The sequence below is a fragment of the Doryrhamphus excisus genome, linkage group LG4, assembly GCF_037039965.1.
Source record: "Doryrhamphus excisus strain RoL-2023G ecotype Guam linkage group LG4, RoL_Dexc_Guam_v1.1, whole genome shotgun sequence".
Lineage (NCBI taxonomy): Eukaryota > Metazoa > Chordata > Actinopteri > Syngnathiformes > Syngnathidae > Doryrhamphus > Doryrhamphus excisus.
Genome location: NC_136360.1, coordinates 5,237,011 through 5,258,770, shown reverse-complemented (window position 1 = coordinate 5,258,770; position 21,760 = coordinate 5,237,011). Strand labels below are relative to the sequence as shown.

The following is a 21,760-nucleotide window of genomic DNA, read 5'->3' as shown; positions in this document are numbered from 1 at the left end:
CACAAATACAGTGGATGACAGTATGTTCCGAGACCACCTGTAAATGCAGAAAAACCAAGAGTAAGTGAGACGACAATACAAATGTTTATTTTTGACACACTGCTCATTGCCGTGGACGTTCAATTTTGGAACATATGTTATATTAGATTCAGCTCCCTGCTGCACGGTGTACAAGTGGTTAGCATGCTGGCCATCATATCAGGAATATCAGGATATCAGGAAGACCTGAGTTCAAATCTTCATTGAGCATCTCTGTGTGGAGTTTGCGTTTTCTCACCATGTGACTCAAAATTGTCCATAGGTATGAATGTGAGTGTGAATGGTTGTTTGTCTATATGTCCCCTGTGATTGGCTGGTGACCAGTCCAGGGTGTACCCTGCCTCTTGCCTGAAATCAGCTGTGCTATGATCCAGCATACCCCACGCGATCCAAGTGTGGAAAAGCAACAAGCGCTCGTGCTACAACTGCACTTCTGTGTGGGGATAGGTTCCCAAAATACGTAGCCCGCAATAAGTGAAGTCCGTGAAGTACCCAACTGTATATGTGTGCAATTATTATACAAATGTTTTATGACTGTAAAACCACTCACGATACACTTCATACACTTCTTTTCTCAGACAGGCATGGCATTGAGTTGTAACACTCTCAAGCCGTGTAGCGTCTACAGTCCTTTAGCATGTCCAGAAAGCCTAAACTTTTTGTACAATGGTTTTGCATCCTCCTTTGTATCCTCCTTTGATGTTTCGTCGATATTGTGGGTTTTATCGGGGAGAAAATTGCAACCATACAAAGACTGCAAGCCAGCAAAACGAAAGGCGAAAGGTTGTTGTAAACAGAGTGGGGAAGCCACAAACTTACCACTTCCACACAGAATGTGAGGCAAACTAAAACACTGTAATGTCTAACTAATGTACTACATCCTACATTTGACTAGTTTTTCAATAATTAATGCGGCAAGATCGCTGCCGTATTGTATGCTAACTGGCAAATGTACGCAAACCAAACCATCCATTTTCAACTTAAAACAAAACATATGCTAACCAGGGTGTACGCTCACCCAAGTTAAACTGAAATAGGTCACATCTCACTTTCAGCTTGCTTCAGCCAGTGCATTGGGAAGGTTTGATGTTTGAGACCATTTGGGGCCATCTGCATGCTTGGGCCTTACTTTACCTCAAACCATGGTTTATCATTAGCTCTTAACCCAAAACAACCTGAAATTGCGTTCTTGTGTCATTTAATGATGCCCATGGACAGAAAATCCCATCTAATACACAGCATGCCCCTTCATCATTGCCCTCCACAGAGATGAAATACAGATGGGATGAGATTCATCTTTCCTTGAAGTGTGTTTTCATGTGGATCTTTTCACAGCAAATTATGGATTGCGTTAATTTTAGAGTGGCTGGCTTTTACCGGAGGCTCAGAGACTCTAGAAGAAAAGAAGAGCACAGGAAATAGTATGAACATGTATTTTTTTAATGAATGAAACTCTTACTAAACATCTTTTCATTTGATTGGAAGGTTTTCATAAAAATAGAATGTAGGTCAAGAAGAGCATATTGCTGCTATGCACAACTGGGAGCAGCATGGATATCCGATGCACTTGGAGTACACGTGAAACAAATGGGATACAAGAATAAAAAGAGTGATTTCACTGTGTTCAGTATATAGTATAGTGTTCAGTCATTAGCCATACCAGTATTTATAAGGATATTTAACAAAAATAAATAATATTCACAATTTTAGAAGCAAATGACAAAAAGTAAGCTGGTCAGGTAATCGCAATCTCAGTTCAGAGGGGCAAACAAATATCGTGTTTACCTTTTGCATAATCTAAAACTTCCGTTTTCCTTCCATAAAAGCCACAAACCATGAAATTGGAATTATGTTTGACTCAATGCTCAAACTGCCAACAGCTGCTGTTGCTTTTGAAAGAACAAGGTACAAAAATACCCCGTGCAGACAGCAGTTATTCCTGAGGGAGTTGTGCGTCAAGCTTTCTCGTAGGTTTTGTGAGTAGCTACGTCACAGAATTTAAAAAGCAGCATGCCGGTACAATTTCAGCTGGGGTTAATGTCGAATCATAAACAATTCAGATGTGACTGCAAGGTAAGGTGCTTAAAAATACATTTTTCCACAGGCACATACAGTATGAGGCTTAAATAGAGTCAATTGAAGTCATAGTTAGGTTGCATTTTACCTGATTGCCGGCTGTGTGATAATTTATGATGATGACTAACACTATTGTGATCTGCAAGACAATTAAAAGGAACACTTTTGTTGTAATTTTGCCCATCACCCAAAATCCTAAATCAGCTAGGAATGCATGTAATGGGACAAACTATTCCGCCTGTAAAGTCTTCTGAAAACGCCCCATTTGCCTACTGTGTATTAGCCAACCTACAGTGACGTTGCTATTATTACACTATATTGACAGTTACTATGGTACCCATTATGTCATTGTATGGTCATATCACCTCGTACTTCGGTACGAGGTACATTATTAAAAAAAACAAAAAACAAAAAAAAAACCTTAAACTGTAATATGGAAAACAGGAAGTGAACAAATGTAACAGTTACTGATTGTAAAAGTACCAGATGGAGGGGTAGGATTTAATAAGCTTTGCTTCTTCCTACTCCTTTTGGACATGTGGAACTGTGAACTGATTATGTGATGCACTCAATTGTAATCTGATGCATGTTCAAATGAAATAAGACCATTACCATTACCATAGTTATTAACATGGTTACACCAAAAAACTATGTTACTGCCGTAGTGACGCCTCACCACACCACACCGGCTAGTTATGAGCTTCACCTCACACTCGCTCGCAATGCGTCAGCACCACACTCACAATACCTCAGGCCACTACCCAAAAGTAAGGCAACATATTGGAGGTGCCGCCACTGCTGCTGTGTGTTTGTTTTTAGCTTTGGAGAAGTTAACGTGAGGTGTAGCATTTGTCTCTATGTTTCTCAATGCTTTAAATTACCCAAATGTGACAATACTGGAAGGCCTACTTGTTATCATGAATGTACCTGTTACTACATGGACCCAGCGTAAATGTACAACCATAAAACGTTGGAGGTTTTTGGAGGTACCACTCAACTGCATATTTTGATCTGTTTTTATATCTTTAGAATGCACAGAGAAAGACAGTTTTCCTTTTAAGAACACCCCTAGTAGCTTCTATAATGGCGCACAATTTTTATTTTGTGTAAATATGTAGTATGCTGCCCGGCTACAGATTTATATGTGTAGTTAAATGAAGAGAAATAATGTGGGTAAACTGTTGGCAGCACCAGTGTCAAATCATGATAAAAACAGCAGAGTGTGAGGATTGGGTAGAATTGATAGAAGATACAACATCCGTGTCAAAGGTCAATGCTACAGGAAAATTCAATGATGTTTCCTGAAATTACACTGGTCTGTTTGTTTGTTTTTTTTTGAAGGCCCGTCTGTGTGACTCAGTAAAGAGTGGAAGAGTACAGCTCAATGACCATTTGCCCGTAAATCAGGGGTGTCACACACTAAAAGATGAATGAATACTATTTTGTAAAGCAAAATAAATGCTTTTTGGTTTCATGCTTTGTTTCTCATAATACAATTACCATATTTTCCGGCTATAATTGGCATTTTTTTTCATAGGTTGGCTGTTCCTGCGACTTATACTCCAGAGCGACTTATACATGAAAAAACTGTTTATGTTACATAAACACTGGACACCTTTTCTGTTCATGTTTATTTTTTGTGTAGCTGAATAACCATTGTGTTAGCATATCGTACACCTATTCAGCCTGTTCTCTATTCTTTTATTGTTAGAACTTGCCTTCCAAGATGGCGTAATGTCTGTTTTGGTCAAGTAGTTTGTAAAATAAATTACCTGCAAAAAATGCGACTTATACTCCAGTGTGCCTTATGTAGGTTTTTTGTACCTAATTATGCATTTTTGGCCTTGTGTGACTTATACTCTGGAGCGACTTATAGTCCAGAAAATACGGTATATTCACGTAAAATTGTGCCCTTTTTCCTGATTAAAATATTACTTTTTCTCTTCATATTTTGACCTTCTCATAAAATGACTGCTGATTTCATTCAGCTAGCATTCATGCAGTAACATAAGAAGAGACCAGAGACTACGTTTCCATGCACTAAAGTAGTCCAATTACCAAAATACTATTTTCACACATAAGCATGAAGACCCTGTTTACATGCAGCAACTCTAATGTCATTGTTGTCCAAATACTGTACAGGAACTTTCATTTTTGTCTTGGAGCACACAAATATACATACAGAACACCCAAGCAACAATAATAAACACAAATGAAAGAAACTGACATAAACAAGCGAAAACGTTGGGCCTTCTGACAGATGGCAGAAAACCTTTTTAAAAACAAAGTTCTCTACAAGTCACAAGAAGATCAACAAGAAATTGGTCCACTACAGTATTCCGAAAGCGGAAGACCTCTCACAAAGAAGCTTTGTAGTGTAGGGAATGATTCTGAGAAAGGTGAGGCATTGGCCTAGAATATAGTGTAGGGTACTGTAGTTCTCAGAAAGAGTACTTTCATTGGAGCATTTTTTTTCTACTGATGTCAAACTTGTATCTCCTCAATGTAGGGTTGCTTTATCTTTACATATGAAAACAGAGGAAAGCAAGGAATTCAGTGGAATTCATATGGGGCAACAATGCTGAGAACCACAGTGTCTGTTATCATTATTGTGAATTATTTTTATTTTTTTTAAAGTTATCTATCATCTATTATATATTTATTAGAATCTTTCTCACCATATATTTTGATAGCAGAGAGAATGACCTCACAAAAAGACCAAACAATATAAGTTAGATAAATCATGCAATCACATAATATACTGTATTCTGTCACCCAACATGCTGAGGTAAAGCAATTATACGTATATGTGTCCATGGCTCACATTCTGTACAAGCTTACATTTTGAATTCATAAAGAGAGTAAACATACTTTACAATGAACTGGTGCAGACAAGCATTCACATCTTCAGTATTAATAATCTGAGGTCTAAATATTGTATTTATATGTGCGATTTTCATGTCCGTTTAACATATAGATTCAGTAGAATCAAACAGATCTCCGTTGGCCATGGGCGTGTGTCCTGTTGACAATATCCTGGTACATCTTTGATCTGAGGAATCGTGGGTAGGAGTCTTTCTCCATGAGACAATATATTTTTGCTTGAGCCTCATTTAAACTGCTGGGCGAGGGGTCCTCCAGGCTCCGTTTAGTCTTCTCCCTGGTGCGGTAGTCAATGTTAACCTGGCAGAATATAAACAGTAAGAGTACATTATACTGTTTGACTTCAACATCTTTGGTGTGGAAGACAAGATAACTCTAATGTGGCTCAGTATTCTATGCCAATATGATCAAATGTCAGTATGATCTGGGAATGTTCCTTGTGAGATCAAAGATACTTGTAGCAGATCTCCTCCTGGATCTGGATCAAGGTATCAGTCATCTCATCAACATCTGTGGTGATCAGTGGTGTGTGCAACAATTGATGATGTCACAGAAGGAGTTTACCATTATTTTCTATGTACAGTTGTCCCTCGCCACATCACACTTAGAATTTTGTGGTTTCTCTTTTTTTGGAAAAAATACTCTCAAGAGCAATCACACAAACATCATGCTGTTTCAAAACATGCATATTTAAGCAAATGTTAGATATTTATTTGCCCCAAATAAGCTTTAGTTAAACTCCAAAAACTATATAAACTTGATAAGCCCCGCTTATCTCATATTTCCGCAAAGTAGAACTCAATATTAATAAATTGGAAGATTTTTGTAGTTAAAGCATAGAAAACCTGTTTATAATATAAACAACAGTTAACATTATTAGAGTCCTGTAGACATTAAATAACACCCCTATAGTCATCTTTATACTGGTATAAAGTGACACAAGTACACAAATAATACAAGTAGAACCTGCAATACTCTCCAGCGTAGACCCGCAACTTTAATGAGAATAAGCGGCAAAAAAAATTAACTATGAGGGACTTTGAGTGTTTCAAAAATGCTCACACACTAATGTACATGCAAAACAATACTAGCATTTTTAATTTGCATTTTTGGTCATTTTTGTTGGGCATTTGGGTTGATTACCTTTTTGTTAGTTTGTATTGTGTGATTAAGGAGATCAATTTCAAGCTCAAGCAAATTGATGTCATATGCAGCAGTGCCTGGCAGCATATCCTGGACTTGATTATGTCAATACTGGACAGTTGGGTGCTCAATGCTTGTTTTTTGGCATTCGCGGGTGGTCTCGGATCATGACATCCTCCAAAAGCATTGTATACCAGTTTTCCTCTTCATTTGTAACAAAATATCACTAAACCACACTGACCTCTCTTGGTGCCTGAACATCAATGAATTCTTTGAAGATCTTATTTGCTTTTGATAGAAGTTTGCTCGAGTTCTTGATTTTTTTGTAGTCCTCGCAGGCCATCCAAAACTCAATGTTCTCATCACTAAACTCTGTTTTGAGAAATGTCCGAAAAGCAGCCAGGCCATCTGGACATTACAAGAGAAAGGAAGTAACAACAACAGAAGAAAGATGGAAAAAAATGTGGATTAAAGTTGCAGACTAACAAACGTAGCAATAATTTTGAAAGACATTTATGTAATGTTCGATTCCTCATAAAAGGATTTATTTGTTTGTCATCACTGAAGTACCGAGCATATGGCCATACAATCACAAGAAAAACGTGCAAACTCCACACAGTGCGGTCTGAGCCAGATTCGATCTCAGAACCTCATGGCTGTGAGGCAGATTTCTATCATGCTGCCCATGTGATAATAACTTTCATATTATTGTTGATATTTGTCCGGTACATAGACTGTGGTTCCTAGAAATGTAATATAGTTGTTGTTTTTTTTGGCACAGATAAATGAACACAGGAATATTTTATTTAATCCTTGGTCTGTCTTCATCAGTGAAGATAAATGATCAATTACTGTAATGTGCAACCACAGAGGCAGGGCATGTTTTTCTACAAGCACTGTGTCATGGTGGCATGTTATTTCATCCTTCTTGTCCCTGCTGTTTACCCAATAATGCTGGGCAGAAGGGACATGATGGTCTATCTGTGAATATGCAACAATACTGGTCACAACATGATGTTTTGTTTAGTCTGTTGACAGAGTAAATTTAAATCACAACAATAATAGATGTCGTAAAATGCCCAATCCACAAATTTAGTTGATAATGAATAGATATTTCAGTATTGTTTTTTTTTACATACATAAGTTGCATTTTTTCCATAATTTTTTATATTTAAGCAAATTGTACTTGTAGTATATTACTTATTTTCAAGCAAAAAGATGTCTGAATGACGTAAAATACAAATACAAGGTAGAAAAATCATAATCATAATTGTGAATGTAGTATTGGACACTAGGAGTCAAGCCGCCAATGTATGGGACAAAAAAAACTAGTTGACTTTAAAAAATAATAAATGTATATATAAATAGTTCAACGTAAAAGCCAGTGCATAAAGGTGCAACAGAACAAAATGTAGCAGTATTGTCTGCAAATAATACTACCTTTAGGTAGTATTTACAGATGTCATTTACATGTAGGGTGAACAGTTTTGGTTCTAGTATTGACCCTTGGGGTACACCGCACAATATCCAAAATATATACGCACCGAGTTAAAAGTCAAAACTGAGTCAAAACTGAAACCTTTGAACCATTAGACATATGCATTCAAAAGAAGGTCACTCGAAGTTCATCGTTTGTAGTACATTTTAGCATCCTAGCATATCTACAGTACGTGATTTGGTTTTAGCCCTTTTGCAAAATTACAAATATGCAAATGGAAAATTATTGGATTTTTTTTTATAAAGACACTCCTGGCCCAAGCCATACATTTGATGTGGTTACTTTATATTCTTTCAGCAACTGCTAAAAGAGATGGCACTCAAAGATGGACGCTAGAAGAGCCTTCTTCTGTCTCTTACATCAGATCACAACATATTGTGTGCCAAGGGAGTGACAGCCAATGAGGAGATGTTAGAGGTTTGTGTGTGTTTTTGTGTCTCAGCTTACTTTGTAAAACTCCAACATCAACAAAACACCCACATTTGACTTTTTTCAGACTATGCTGTCTGCCACACCTGTGCTCCCCAAAAGTATTGAAAAAGATTCACCCAGGGAATTTGTTCCCAGTGGGATGACGACTGTGGGCAGCTGCTCCAGGCAGCTGTTTTGAAGCTTACAGACAGAGAGGAGTCATGTTTGTCATTCTGGACAAGGTACCGAATTCACCTGCAGTGTGAGCTTTAAAAACATAACGCATACAGTTGAAAAGCATTTTTTGTCATTAATGTTTGTCAAAACATAGTAAAACTGAATACATTTTTCTTATAATAAATCATGTCAATCTACAAACTTGTTCTGGAAAAAACAAAACACGGACGTGCAGGCGTGGGTTTTCTCCAGGTACTCTGGTTTCCTCCCACATTTCAAAAACATGCTACGTTAATTGGCGACTCCAAATTGTCCATAGGTATGAATGTGAGTGTGAATGGTTGTTTGTCTATATGTGCCCTGTGATTGGCTGGCGACCAGTCCGGGGTGTACCCCGCCTCTCGCCCGAAGACAGCTGGGATAGGCTCCAGCACCCCCCGCGACCCTCGTGAGGAAAAAGCGTTAGAAAATGAATGAATGAATGAATGAACATTGACAATTATTTGTTTGACAAAAACAAAGCAAAATATGCTTAAATGATTATTAAATGGGTAAAATAACATTTAGTGTCACTATAACCTCTATTGAAGATGTGTAGGTGAACACAGTGATGGAAGGAGGGGTTGGAAGAGCCATCAGGATGCCACTTCAGTCTCGTCCATTACAAACTTAACTTTAAAGAGTAGATATTTAGATCTGCATACCTCACTTCAACATTATTGTAAATTTTAGCAGTGGGTACAATCATCGTTACACACACTGGCACTGGCCTTTATACCATTCCCCTGACAAATGGCAACCTTTATATTACAATATTATTGTAACAGATGCTACCTTTTTACTTTAATAAAGAAAATTAGAAACACTATTGAATTCAAGAAAGAACTCAGAGCAAAGTTCTGGCTCTCGCAATTTTTTAATGCAGAGATTCGTCTAGCACTTAGTCCACTTAGTCATCAGTGTATGGTAGAGTGCTTGAAAGGAGAGATGAAGGAGACAGATACAGAGTTGTTCATTGTTCTGGGTGTGTTCTATGAACAAATAAACCACCCACACACACATTATTAAGATGATTATATAATTCCCTGGTCGGGATCTATCTGTAGTGTCCAAACTCTAAAAGAAGCACTATATAGTCTTCACATGGAACGAGTCAACAATGATGCTTTGTCTGGGCACTCGACAAGTTTGTTAAATGCACTGTATGACAACTGAGACTGTGTATGAAAACCAAGACATATTTGTGGCATTAATTTTTGACAAAAACCGAGATTCCACTCTATATACTATAGGATGCTGCATGTGGTTATCATTCACACCAACATGTCCTATTTCTTACTCAGTACCTTCACAAGTTCACAAGCCCTAGTAGAGCATCTCCATTTTAAGATCTCGCTCTGTGAGCCACATGCCGTCTATCCAGTAATTAATTGAACATTCAGAAGGTTATGATTTATCCCATTAACTCCGGTGTGTCCAAACCTTTAGTACCGTAGAGATAAATTGACTGACACATGGGGATCACTTTGTTACATGTTGTGCATTAAAGACCTATCATATATGTGAATAATACAGAATATTACTAAAATATGCCAAGGCCCAATAAAATATGAGCTGTAGGCCGATTATGGCCCCCCCTGGCCACACCTTTGGACATCAATTTATCTCTGCAATAACTGACAGTCAACAGGGCCGTATCATTTTACTGTTTCAGAGCGACACTTAGGGTATACTAAAGCGTGGCGTGAACGCTAAGAACACATTTTATCTTCTGGACCCCGATGGCACTTTAAGACACGTACAGGACTGTTTCAAAGAGTTATTTATCAGGTGAGACCAGTGCACACATTTAATTGGGTCCTTCAAGTTTTTATAACCACCTCTGCTTCGTTTATGTCAACTGGATTGGGACGGCCAGCTGGAAGAAGCTGTGTATGTGAGTTAGTGACAACCGACTCGTTGTGGTATCCCTAATGGGTTGTGGTCAAATGGCAAGTCGTGCTCATGCCCCTCCAAAGATGTTTTGCTTGGTGTCGGCCATGTTTTTCATACAATCTTGGTCAAAGTTTACATGCTTGTCTGTCCCCTAAAGGTGTATAAACAAATGCTGTGGTGCTATGCTGGGTGTTTTGTAGACTGAGCTATGTGAGGAATGTCAAGTCAATCCAATTAATGCAGTTTAATAACTAAGTCACTAGAAAACAGTCTGGCAACAGGACAGGCAATGTTGACAAATACTGCAAGCAAAGGTTCGGTTGAGCTCATATGACCCAGTTTTCAGCAGAAACGATTGTCAGAAATATGTCTTGGTTATTGTACGGCCAAACAGTGCTCCCAAAAGACTAGTTTGTGTCCTCTTGTATCATTTAATTTGCTCAAACAAAGCATCCATGCGTCGGTTACTTAGTCTCTGTGAAGAATGGATAGTGGTTCTTTGAGAGTTAGACAGAGTGCAGCCAGGGAATCCTTTAATCAATTTTGTTATTATTGTGTGTGGGTGATTTATTTGTTTATAGGACACACACAGAATGATGAATAACTCAGTATTTGTCTCTTTTCTTCCTTTTATAAAACACTGTGCTCCTTGCACTGATGAGTGCATTGCATATTTCTGAGTGTTCAGACAGTTTCTGCTTTTTTTGAGTCTAACTTCGAAGTATTTTACTATGGAGCCAAAAAAGTTGCAGTGCCAAAACAAAAAGGTGGTGAGAAACATTTTTGAATTCAAGAAAGAACTTGGAACAATGTACCAAATTAGAATCATTCAAACACAACTTTTTGCACATTCCACCTGTTTGCCTTTTGTGTCATCTTCCCTGAAACCTCCTGGACAGAGCAGTTTTATGCGTCACCGTTCAGGCACGCGCTTCCTTGACAGTCGGGCAGTCCTGACGCAACCTCTGGTTGGATGCAGCAGTGCTTCTCTAGCCATGCGGGGTGATGAGGAGGGACAAGGCATCATCCTAAATTACCTCATAGCAGGCTGGTGAAATGTCTTCTGTACCTTTTTACACATTTTCCATGTATTTGCATAAAACATCTAATCCATCTGTCCCTGGAGGGGGTCCTGCTCAGTGTCACAGGTGGCAGAAAAAAGGAGTGCTTCATTTGCTCACCAGAAGTTAAATTCCTGTTGAGTGTGAATGTAATTTCTGGAATTTCTGAACATGCTACATTAAGAGTTTCAAAGTATTTGTGTGTATCCAGACAACATATACACATTATAAAGATGAATGCACCTCATTTCAGTGCCTTGACAATGAGAAAGTGCTCTTCAAAGGAAGTCTAGAGACATGTTTGTGAGTTAGAATTACATATATTGTGTTGGAACTGTACTACAGTTAATGTATACTAGGTCAGAATGACGTTGTTAAAGAGTATCTTTAAATGGTACATAAAATGGGAATGGTAGAGTAGAATTGATTTCACTGACTGAAAGGGAGGCAATAGAAGTGACTGAGTGACTATTAACTTTGGGTGCATATGAATCGTCCAGACAAAGCAATGCCCCCACCAAAGAGGGAAAAAAAAGAAATAAATACATGCACTTACGTTTATGAGAAAGAATTTGGTCAAATGAATCAGACCATTGAAGAACCTCCTCTGTTGACAATCTGATGGAAAGAAAAAAATTATGATGTCAGAAATATGTCTTGGTTATGATTCCAGAACCAGAACGACATAGGAACCTGAGGTCAAATGCTCATTATGTTTTGGAATGTAACAAATATTTTCAGGAAAAATGTGCCCCCTAAAGTCATAAGAACGTTGGAATTTGGTCTGCTGTTGTGCACATCATCCTCAGTAACACAAGACTTCAACTCGGTAAGCGTTAAAGAATTAACTTTGTACGCATGTTCTGCTTTTTCTTTGACGTCCGTGGCACTGATTCCAAAAGACGCCCACAGAGCAGCTTCTCAGAGATTACGTCATATGCAGCAGTTCCCTATCCATCCATCGATTGCCTCCAGTGCCTTCCATTCACACTCACTTCCACACCTATAGGCAATATAGACTCACCAATTAACCTAGCTTGCATATTTTTGGAATGTTGGAGGATGCCAAAGTATCCGAAGAGAACCTATAAACTCCACACAGAGATGTTTCAACAGATATATGAACTCATGATAATGCAGCGGTGGCTCAAGTTAATCTCCCAATGAAAACCAAGACATTTTCATCACTTTCTGGAAAAAAAAAAAAGGATGGCCTGGACAGGACGTAACAACTGGGTGTGTCCTGTTAAAATTGGACATTTGGTCATCCTATGTTAAATTGTTATGCAGCACAGCATTAATGTAAATATACTTAGAGATACTGTGATTGCCTAAAATGGGTGTATATAATATACACATATAAAATATGTGTACTATATGTGAATGTGGTAAGGTAAGAAATGTTCATACCATTTAATCTCTAATAGTGTTTGATAAAGCACACAAATTAATATTTAATTCAAGTTGAAACATGAGGTGGTTATACGTTGGTGATGTAATTAATATTCTTCATATTAAACTCAACTTCTTCCTTAATATAAACTGCTGCATCATTAGCATTTTTTGTAGCACTACACTGTATACATTTCATTTTTAATGGGTTTGAACTTCCAGCACCTCGTCTCTGCAGTGTGATGTTTATTATATCCACCGGATGCATCAGGGCCAGGGCTTATTGGATGCTGGGAATCCACAGTCTCTTGTTAATTCAAGGAGCAAGTATACATTAGTTCACATTGATTATCACTTTTGTGTGGAAAAGACGTGTATGCGTAGGTAAAACAGCTTTATGATATGGGTCATAAGAAATATGACAGATAATGTTGTTAAACCTTATTTAACAATGATATATGTTTATATGATGATATTGATCTTTGGACACAAGAGAGTGCAAAACTCTAAAGGATTTGAATGATTTGACTCACTTTATTTTGCTTAGACAATTGTCATAAAAGGGAATCATCATTATTTAGTTGATATATTGTTACATTGCCTTATATTGTTGTTTATACATTGTTTAATTGTTTTAGGGCATAGTGACATTTTAATTGCAACAATAATAAGGACGTTGTTACAAGTGTACTGCATGTGTTGGACTCACTTCAAACATCTGGCAGTGGCTCCCTGGGCTGGAGGCAGAAACTCGGAGAAATCACTGTAGGAGTCAGACTTGTGGGATAAACATCCTAGTCTGGTCTTCATGGCAGCAATCCTGCAAAATAAATATAACAGGAATGTCTACATTTGAAAAATTAGCTCAGCAGTCATAGCTCAATGTCCCTAATCTGTCTGATTCCTGTCTTTTGTGTCTGAAGAATAAATGACATTATTTTTCATCCATAGACAGTGTTTTGGCTTTCATGTTGTTTTTACCTCTAAATGCAGTCAACACAGGCATAGTTCATACTGAATCTGAAAGTGATTCACTGATAGAATAAGTCACTTCTGCTGACATGGAACAAACAAAAGGTGTTCTCTTTTAAGTTGTGCAACCGACCCAGATATAAATACCTGTTTACCTAATCTTTAATAAAGAGTGCAGGATGGAGCTACATGGGTACAGTTTTGTTGAATTGTGTTGGGCATGGTGAGCGGATGGACTGCATGCTATTTTAAGGGATTTCCAACCACTTGTGGAACGTGTGTCAGAGGAAAAAACAACTGAAGTGTTAGCTGATTGTTTCAGCTGCACTTTAGATCTGTGGTCTAGTTTCCCCAGAAATAGTCCTGTTACATATTCGATGTTACACATAAAACTGATGCACTGGACCAGCGCAGATGTGCATGTAATCTGTGAGTCATAATCTCAGGGGGAGAATTTCATTTACTAATGAATTGTTATTTTCAGCAAGGATTTTCTATATCTGCACATTGGATAAAATGAAACATTATGGTTCCCAGGTCACCTTTCATGTCAGAATCCTGCAGGGGGGGGGGACAACTGCACTAAATTCAGGGTGACAGTCAGCTTCCTCTTGCAAAATGAATGCATCGGAATTGTATTTCTGCAAATAGACATGATCTGTAATTGTCATATTTGGGCTTACTTTCTAGCTTATCTTTAAATAATGACATTGACATAATTTTTGTGCACTTGAATAGGCATTACTATTTTGCGATATTACTATGACAAAAGCCCTGTAAAATTGACTTTTAAAAAAGGAATGTAAAATTGAAAGTGTTATGAACTATAATAAGATTGAGAAATACATACAGGAATAATATCTATAGGGGAAAGGACTCTATTTGCTCAATTGGCAGCATATCATCTCATCTATGGAAAAATGCAAAAGGATTTTTCTTTTGTGTTTTTCAAAAGCTTTGCTTTCTCTGCTTACCAACCTTTCCTCTGCCTCTCCCTTCTTCCTTGGATATCTCAGCTTGCAGTGTGGTGCAGACACGTGCTGCTGCTGCTGAGCTATTTATATATATAAAAAAAATAAAAAATCCTGACAAATCTGTGTAGTCAGAAGGAAGCAGTGCATGTTCTATTCAGCCATGCAGCAAAGACTGGCTCCTGGAGGATAGGAGCTAAAAACAGCAACAGAAAGCCTCTCTCACACACAGAGACGTGCCTCATGACTTTTAAAGAACAAGCTAAATTGGTCATCCTGCTTTATAGGCTGGTGAATTAACAGACCCAATTGTAGATCATGAGGGGTTGTTTGTCATATTTTTGGTTGCTAACTTGGTTCAATGCAGGTTTTTTGGATGTTTTCATGTTACAGTCACCATGACAATTCTCCACTTGTATGACTCTTTTTTTATATTTTTGATGTTTTTCACAAGGCATAAACTGTACTGTGTTTGTGTGTCCGTCCTGAGAGAGGATACACTATTGCTCAGAGGATCATGGATGTTGTTGCCATGATGGTATACAATAACTATGACTAGCACCATGTTATATATTACTATATGCATGTCATGCTATTCCTTTTTTTCCTGTCCCTGCTGTCATCATTTTATCATTTTGTACCTCAAAGTAGCATAAAAAAATTACATTCTGCCTCAGGAGTGATTTTATTCTGCTGTCTTTTTCTTTCAGTTCAGTAAAAAATACCGGTAACTTCACTTTTGTGAATGTTGTGATTATTTCTGAAGGAGTTAATTTCCTGCAAAATGACGTTCTAGTGAGGCACTGACTCATTTAGAGTTATTTTAATGTTAATACAGGTTGCTCATTATGAGATAACACATAAGATAATAATAAATTTGTGTTAAAAGTTTTGATATTTTACGGTAAAAGTGTGATTACCTTCTGGTGAGCTAGGTTGTATAATGTATAACTTTCTTGTCAGTCATTCTTTCATTCAGCAAGGTAGGAAATATATTTAATGCATTTGACTTACTGCTCTCGCGCTGCTATGGTTAAAAAAATGCTGACTTTTCCTCTTTATTACGGAAGGATGGCAGTGACAAGCATCTTGTACCTCGCACACAACTCTTCAGAATGAGATCAGGTACTGCATCACATCATGTCCGATTAGCAACTAGTCAGACCAGGCTACAGGCAGACATTATTTCTTTATTTTGCGACCTATTGCTAAGGAAAGGACAGGAAAAGGCAAAAAAGTGGATTTGGTGTTATTTTCTATCAGGTATTCACACTATCATGATGCCCTGACGGCAAAGGCAAATAAAGCTTTCTTTCTATTGGTATGTTTTATTTTTATATTTAGTATTTTTTTTATTTATTTATTGTATATTTTATTTTATATTATTTTATAAATATTTTATAAAAATAAAATATATATTTTTATAAATATTGTTGGGTGTGTGTAGAAGATCAATTTGACTTACATTTTTTCTGTGAAAAATTGAGTTGGCCTTCTCAGAGACTCTCAGCTGTGAGCCCAAATCATCCAAAAAAAAAGGTTCTTCCAAAAGTAGAATGCCCCATCAAATAAATTCAGTTTCTAAATAGAGACGTTTTAGAGTGCAGCACATTGACCCAAAGTTTACGTCCCACTTTTCTAGCCTCGTCTGTGTCATGAAGGGAATACTAAAATATATCCACTCATCTGAAAAAGGTACTTGGAAAATATCCAATGAATCATGTCCTCTCATGTGAATAACGTACAATTTTTCTGCCCGTCTCCCGCTTTGGGGGCATCCTGAGATGACACCTGAGCTCTTAGATAATTTTTATGGTCTGATAGTTTTGAGTTGGACAAAGCCACCAAGGGACACTTGGATGCTACTTTCATCTACTCTCCTCAGAGAGGTACGTAGATCTATGTATGGTTGGATGGAAATCATTTCACACATTTTATCTCTTGATTTTGCTTTAAGGCTATTTGTTCTTTCCCAAACTTACAGGTTTCCACTCTTATTATAAGTTTACGTGTGGTAACAAAAGGTAATATAAGCTGAGTGAATTTATTATTTAGACACACTCAAACCACAACGACTGTAGTTTGTATGCTGTTCTACTTCTGACGATTTCCTGTTTCCTGGTTAACCATTCCATGCCATTATGTGTCATTTTTTAGTTAAATTTGTACTATTTTTTTTTTGTCCACAGTGCCTGCAGTTTCGTCTTTTGTTAGACCTTTTTGACTTCCTCTATTTTGGTTTTGTAGCTCTTTGGTTGTATTTTTAATTGGTAGACTATGGTCTATTATTAGTCAAACCATACTGAAATACAAGTGATATACAGTATTCTGGTCACCGGGTGACAGCGATGACACAAAATTGGGACACTATCTTAACACTGCATGAAGTCAGCCATAGCCTGTCTTACATTATAGAGGCAAAAAAAGTTTTCCTCCCATTTCATGTGGAAATATATATTTGAGGCTAACTGGTTAGCTCGCTTGCTGGCTAGAAGCTGTCTCGAGTCCCTGCAGCACAAGAGTAAGTGTAAACAGTGAATAATAGGAGTGTAAAGGTGTTATTTTGTGTCTAGATTGTGTCTAAGATTGAATCCTATATCACGGAAATTGACTGTATTGGACTTGTCAGTAAGGTTTTCCCAGGACATGACCTGCTTTCGCATCTTGTCCTGCTTTTTTTTTAGTTTTTAAAGTGATGAACATGTTCCTGTTTAAATTGGGCCATTCAATTGAGCGGCAATATGGCATCTGCATTTTGACCCAGTGTTAAAATACGTTGGCAATTATAATCAGGAGGGGTGAGGGATAAATCAATGTATTTAAAGTATAAGGCATGTGTAAATAAACTTGGAGTATCTCAAATTTGTGTACCTGACAGTGTGCCTGTTTATTGCAATGGGAACAAAGTACTGTTAATCCAAGTTTAGTCAGGTGGAGTTTTATTTTTTCTAGGATAAGCGGCATCGAAAATAGATGGATGGATGACAAATGACCACTAAATAGCAAAGACAATGGCCACAGTGGTAGAGTAGAGATCTACTTGGTAAATAACGTACTGTTCACTATAAGTAATAACAGTCATATCATATAATTTATGTCCAAGTAGCTTTAATAGTGATGATATAAGTTCAAGATCCCTGGAATGTCTTGAACTAAAAAAATACATTATTGGATAATTTATTTCCCATGTATTCATATTACAGTACGCGAAATCATGCATCAAATTAATTTCAGTCAAATAGTACAAAAATAGTTTCACACAACTTAAGGCAAAAAAAAAAAGACAGTTGGTTCCGTCAGCCTTAGCAACATGATGTCCCTTACTTTTTTGGCAACCCTACTCACCAGTCATGAACCTCACCGCACATCACTGTAAAGAGCAGTAGACCAAAAACCAAAATGTGCACAACTTCTAATTGTTAGATTGCTAATGTTAGATTGTTTAATTAGATTGTTCACGTCTTTGGATAGGGATAAACTTCCAAAATCAGCAGGGGAATCAAATAATTCAGTTAATATTCAGGTATACAGAAAACAAGAATTAGCAGGATCGTGGGAAATTGGCATTTACTCTTGTAAAAAGTTGTTTGTCTCCAGAAATAGTCTCATTGTTTCTGTGGTATTAACCATGCACACAGATGTCAAACTCTTCATCACAAGTGGTTATCCTGATTTAAAAGCAAATTTCCATTCAATGCAGTACATAATAATCAACCTGTAATCCATTAACACCAAAGACTCACATAATAGTTGAGCTCCATGTTCAGTAAGAATTACATAACACCGTCAGCCAGTAAATGAACATGACTACTTTACCTTGAATCTGTTGAGTCTGTGCAAGAACTGTTGAGATGCACGTCTCCCCTTTTTTATCACTGGCTATCCCAAACGTTCTAGTACGATGCAGCCTTCAATCCAGCCAAACAGTGTACTGCTCCGAAGTGAGAATATTGTGTATGCGTAATTGCAGCGAGTGTGAGACACAAGCAGCATGCTCATTGGGGTGAAATGTGGAAGAGATGGGACAGAGATGCTCAAGACAAAGTGGGTGGAATCAGAGACAAGTGCGGGGGAGAGTTAGCTTTATTTGCATGGTAGTATCTCCAAGGACATCTCAAGCACACCATTAAAATGGTGAAATGGCTTTTCAACACTTTGGGATTGACAGGATGGAAAATGAATGCTAAATACAGCCAAGATGGTTAATTTGCTGTCACATTTGATCTTAATGTTGGCGTCGTGAACATATGAACTTAGAGCTGCAAAACATTACACAGCTTATAAACTTAATAAATTACCTTAGGCATAACTAAATTCAGTATTGCAGAGTCCATGTGTAGACCTACTCTGAATTAATTTAAACACTAAACTCTATAAGCCTTTTTGAGTGGTCCCCAAATTTGTAATGGTAATGGTTTTATTTCATTTGAACATGCATCAGATTACATTTGAGTGCATCACATAATCAGTTCACAGTTCCACATGTCCAAAAGGAGTAGGAAGAAGCAAAGCTTATTTAACTTTTACAATCAGTAACTGTTACATTTGTTCACTTCCTGCTTTCCTAATATAGTTTAAGTTTTTATTATTTTTATTTATTTTTTTTATTTTTGTCACGTACCAAAGTACGAGGTGATATGACCATACAATGACATAATGTGTACCATAGTAAGTGTCAATATAGTGATATATATAGCACATCATGACTGGTTCAAGACTCTTCATCCTTGTATTTAGCAAACATCAACTGCTTGTTTTGTTTCTTGAATTGGCTCATCGTTGTGCATTGTTTGAGGTCCTTACTCAATCCATTCTATAGTTTGATTCCACATATTGAAATGCTATGGCTTTTTAACGTAGTCCTAGCAAGTGTTTCAAATTTAGTTCTTCCCTGTGTAAAATTAAAACAAAATGTAGCCAACTTCAACATAAAAAAGTGTTTGCCCAAGCACCTGTGCTGAATTATCATCACTGGTCATTCTATTAGGCATTCTTTCAGTTTCTGAACAATTTCCAGTTTATTCTTTAACTCAAATAATAGATGCTCTCATATATTTATGGACGATTCAGTCATGTATTCTACATCTGTGAATGGCTTCCCTCTCCTAACCATCTCATGTACAGCTGTGACTTTCCATACAATCTTGGTGCCTTTTTTTTCATTTGTTTTTATGGTATTTGGAGGCATAAACGTAAAAACATGTATTGTTCTGTGGTTGCTACCTGCTCCGGACACTCCCATATCCCCAAAACATGCATGTTTGGTTAATTTGAGAGCACATTATCCATAAGTGTGAGCATGGACGGTTGCTGTTGAAGTCTGCAGCTCACCTGTGAACCTAATGAGGATAAGTCGTATAAAAATGGATGCAAGGATGGAACTGAAGACAATAAAACTAACAAGCAATTGATATTGTACTCATTATTGACTGAAAATCTTCAGTTTCAGCTGGGTTTCAGTTTCAGGGCGGGTGAATAGATGGATGAAAATGAGCTACCAAGAAATACAACCATGCCAGTCTCAAACTGGTGTGATGTCTGGGCCACTTAAAAATGTATATTAAAAATACATAATTGCGTAACATCACTTGCACCAATACTTACTGGTACCAAAAGCACACTAAAAATGACGACTGATTGGTGGAACAGCAGACAGAGCAAAATGAAATACCTACTATAAATATGACTAAGAGTGAGATGGTGGTCATCTGGCATGAGACAGCTATTTCTTGCCAATGTGCAGTGAGGCGTTACATAGCACTCATTCTCAGATGTTCACAGTGTTCCTTCTGTTGCTCTACGTTCCATGTTTTTTCATCTCACTCTCTTATTTATGTACACATATGTAAGAATGGTGCAGTACATTCTGCACACGGATCATTAAGTTAGTCTCGGGTTTAAAGTATGCATGTGCTATATCTGTATACAATACATTCACATAAATGTTTCATTATTTTTTATTATATTTTTTATCATATAGGAGTCATCTTCTAATTTCATCCATGACACCACCATCACATTGACGGAGCACAGTAGTGTTACCTATTATCCTTGGCGTCGATTGTCTGAACTGGGGTCAATGTTAAATGTTACAGTCGAGCAAAACTTTTTTGTGTATTGAATGTGTAACATCCAACAACTAAAGCAACTGACATTTTACCACTGGAAAAATATTGAGTGTATTTATACATTTCTGGTTAAACTTGCCACACAGTAACATTTACAATACAGTTTTGTGAAATACCTTAACAGTAAATTACTGGATACAGTAAATACCTACTTGTACACTACACTTACAGTATACACTGCAGTGATTTCCTAAAAGTTGATGTCTTTGTCTGTCTCTGTGCTCTGGAAAATCTTAAGAATATACATTCATTCATTCATTTTCAACCGCTTATCCTCACAAGGGTCGCGGGGGGGTGCTGGAGCCTATCCCAGCTGTCTTTGGGCGAGAGGCGGGATACACCCTGGACTGGTCGCCAGCCAATCACAGGGCACATATAGACAAACAACCATTCACACTCACATTCATACCCAAGGAGTCGCCAATTAACCTAGCATGTTTTTAGAATGTGGGACGAAACCAGAGTAACCGCATGCACGGGGAGAACATGCAAACTCCACACAGAGATGGCCGAGGGTGGGATTGAATCCTGGTCTCCTAGCTGTGAAGTCTGCGCACTAACCACTTGACTGCCATGCAGCCTAAGAATATGCAGTATATTAAAAAAAAGAATATACAGTGGCCAAGTGTGACCATCTCTCCCCAGACGGACTGTGTAGATGGCAGCCACAGAGGAGCCTCATTCACATACACGGTGCAATTGGGAAGTAGCCTCCACTTTAATCTCATTAGGTTTGGTTTATATCAAAAGTTACTATGTAACCTTGTGCAGACACTCAACAACTCAATTGGGGTAGCATGACTGCTTTTTTCTTGAAATTTATTTTTGTCTTATTCCATAAAGTCCATGCTTGATGCCAGACAATGGCGGCCATACATTCTGCATGTATGGCTAAAATATTAGTAAGTAATGGCTAAACTATTACACCACTCTCAATACGTTGCAGCATGTACCTTGCAATCTTGAACTTTTTTCATAAAATACACTGGTTTTAACAAGACAGCGGGCACGACCGTGCATCAGTCACTGACGGTGTTTTTTTTCTTTTCGTCTGCTTGCTTGCTGGTGATATAA

The 21,760-nt window shown here is 37.6% G+C and overlaps 1 protein-coding gene across 1 annotated transcript; it reads right to left on the bottom strand.

Moving 5' to 3' along the window:
• Positions 1 to 1,458: 1,458 nt before the first annotated feature.
• On the bottom strand, positions 1,459 to 18,594 carry LOC131130006 (regulator of G-protein signaling 8-like). The gene is made up of 5 exons (XM_058074018.2): positions 18,375 to 18,594; positions 13,325 to 13,435; positions 11,780 to 11,841; positions 6,383 to 6,549; positions 1,459 to 5,298 (listed from the first exon to the last, which is right to left on the bottom strand). Exons 2-5 carry the CDS (start codon positions 13,423 to 13,425, stop codon positions 5,104 to 5,106), a joined length of 525 nt encoding a protein of 174 aa, XP_057930001.2. The 5' UTR covers positions 13,426 to 13,435; positions 18,375 to 18,594; the 3' UTR covers positions 1,459 to 5,103.
• Between the last annotated feature and the right edge of the window lie 3,166 nt (positions 18,595 to 21,760).

Bases quoted from the DNA above. Each gene is read 5' to 3' on its own strand.
- LOC131130006 (XM_058074018.2), bottom strand. From the start codon at position 13,425: ATGAAGACCAGACTAGGATGTTTATCCCACAAGTCTGACTCCTACAGT. The intron at 11,842-13,324 runs GTGAGTCCAACA...TCTTTCCATCAG, and splicing joins GCCACTGCCAGATGTTTGAA to ATTGTCAACAGAGGAGGTTC. The intron at 6,550-11,779 runs GTAAGTGCATGT...TGTAATGTCCAG, and splicing joins CCAAATTCTTTCTCATAAAC to ATGGCCTGGCTGCTTTTCGG.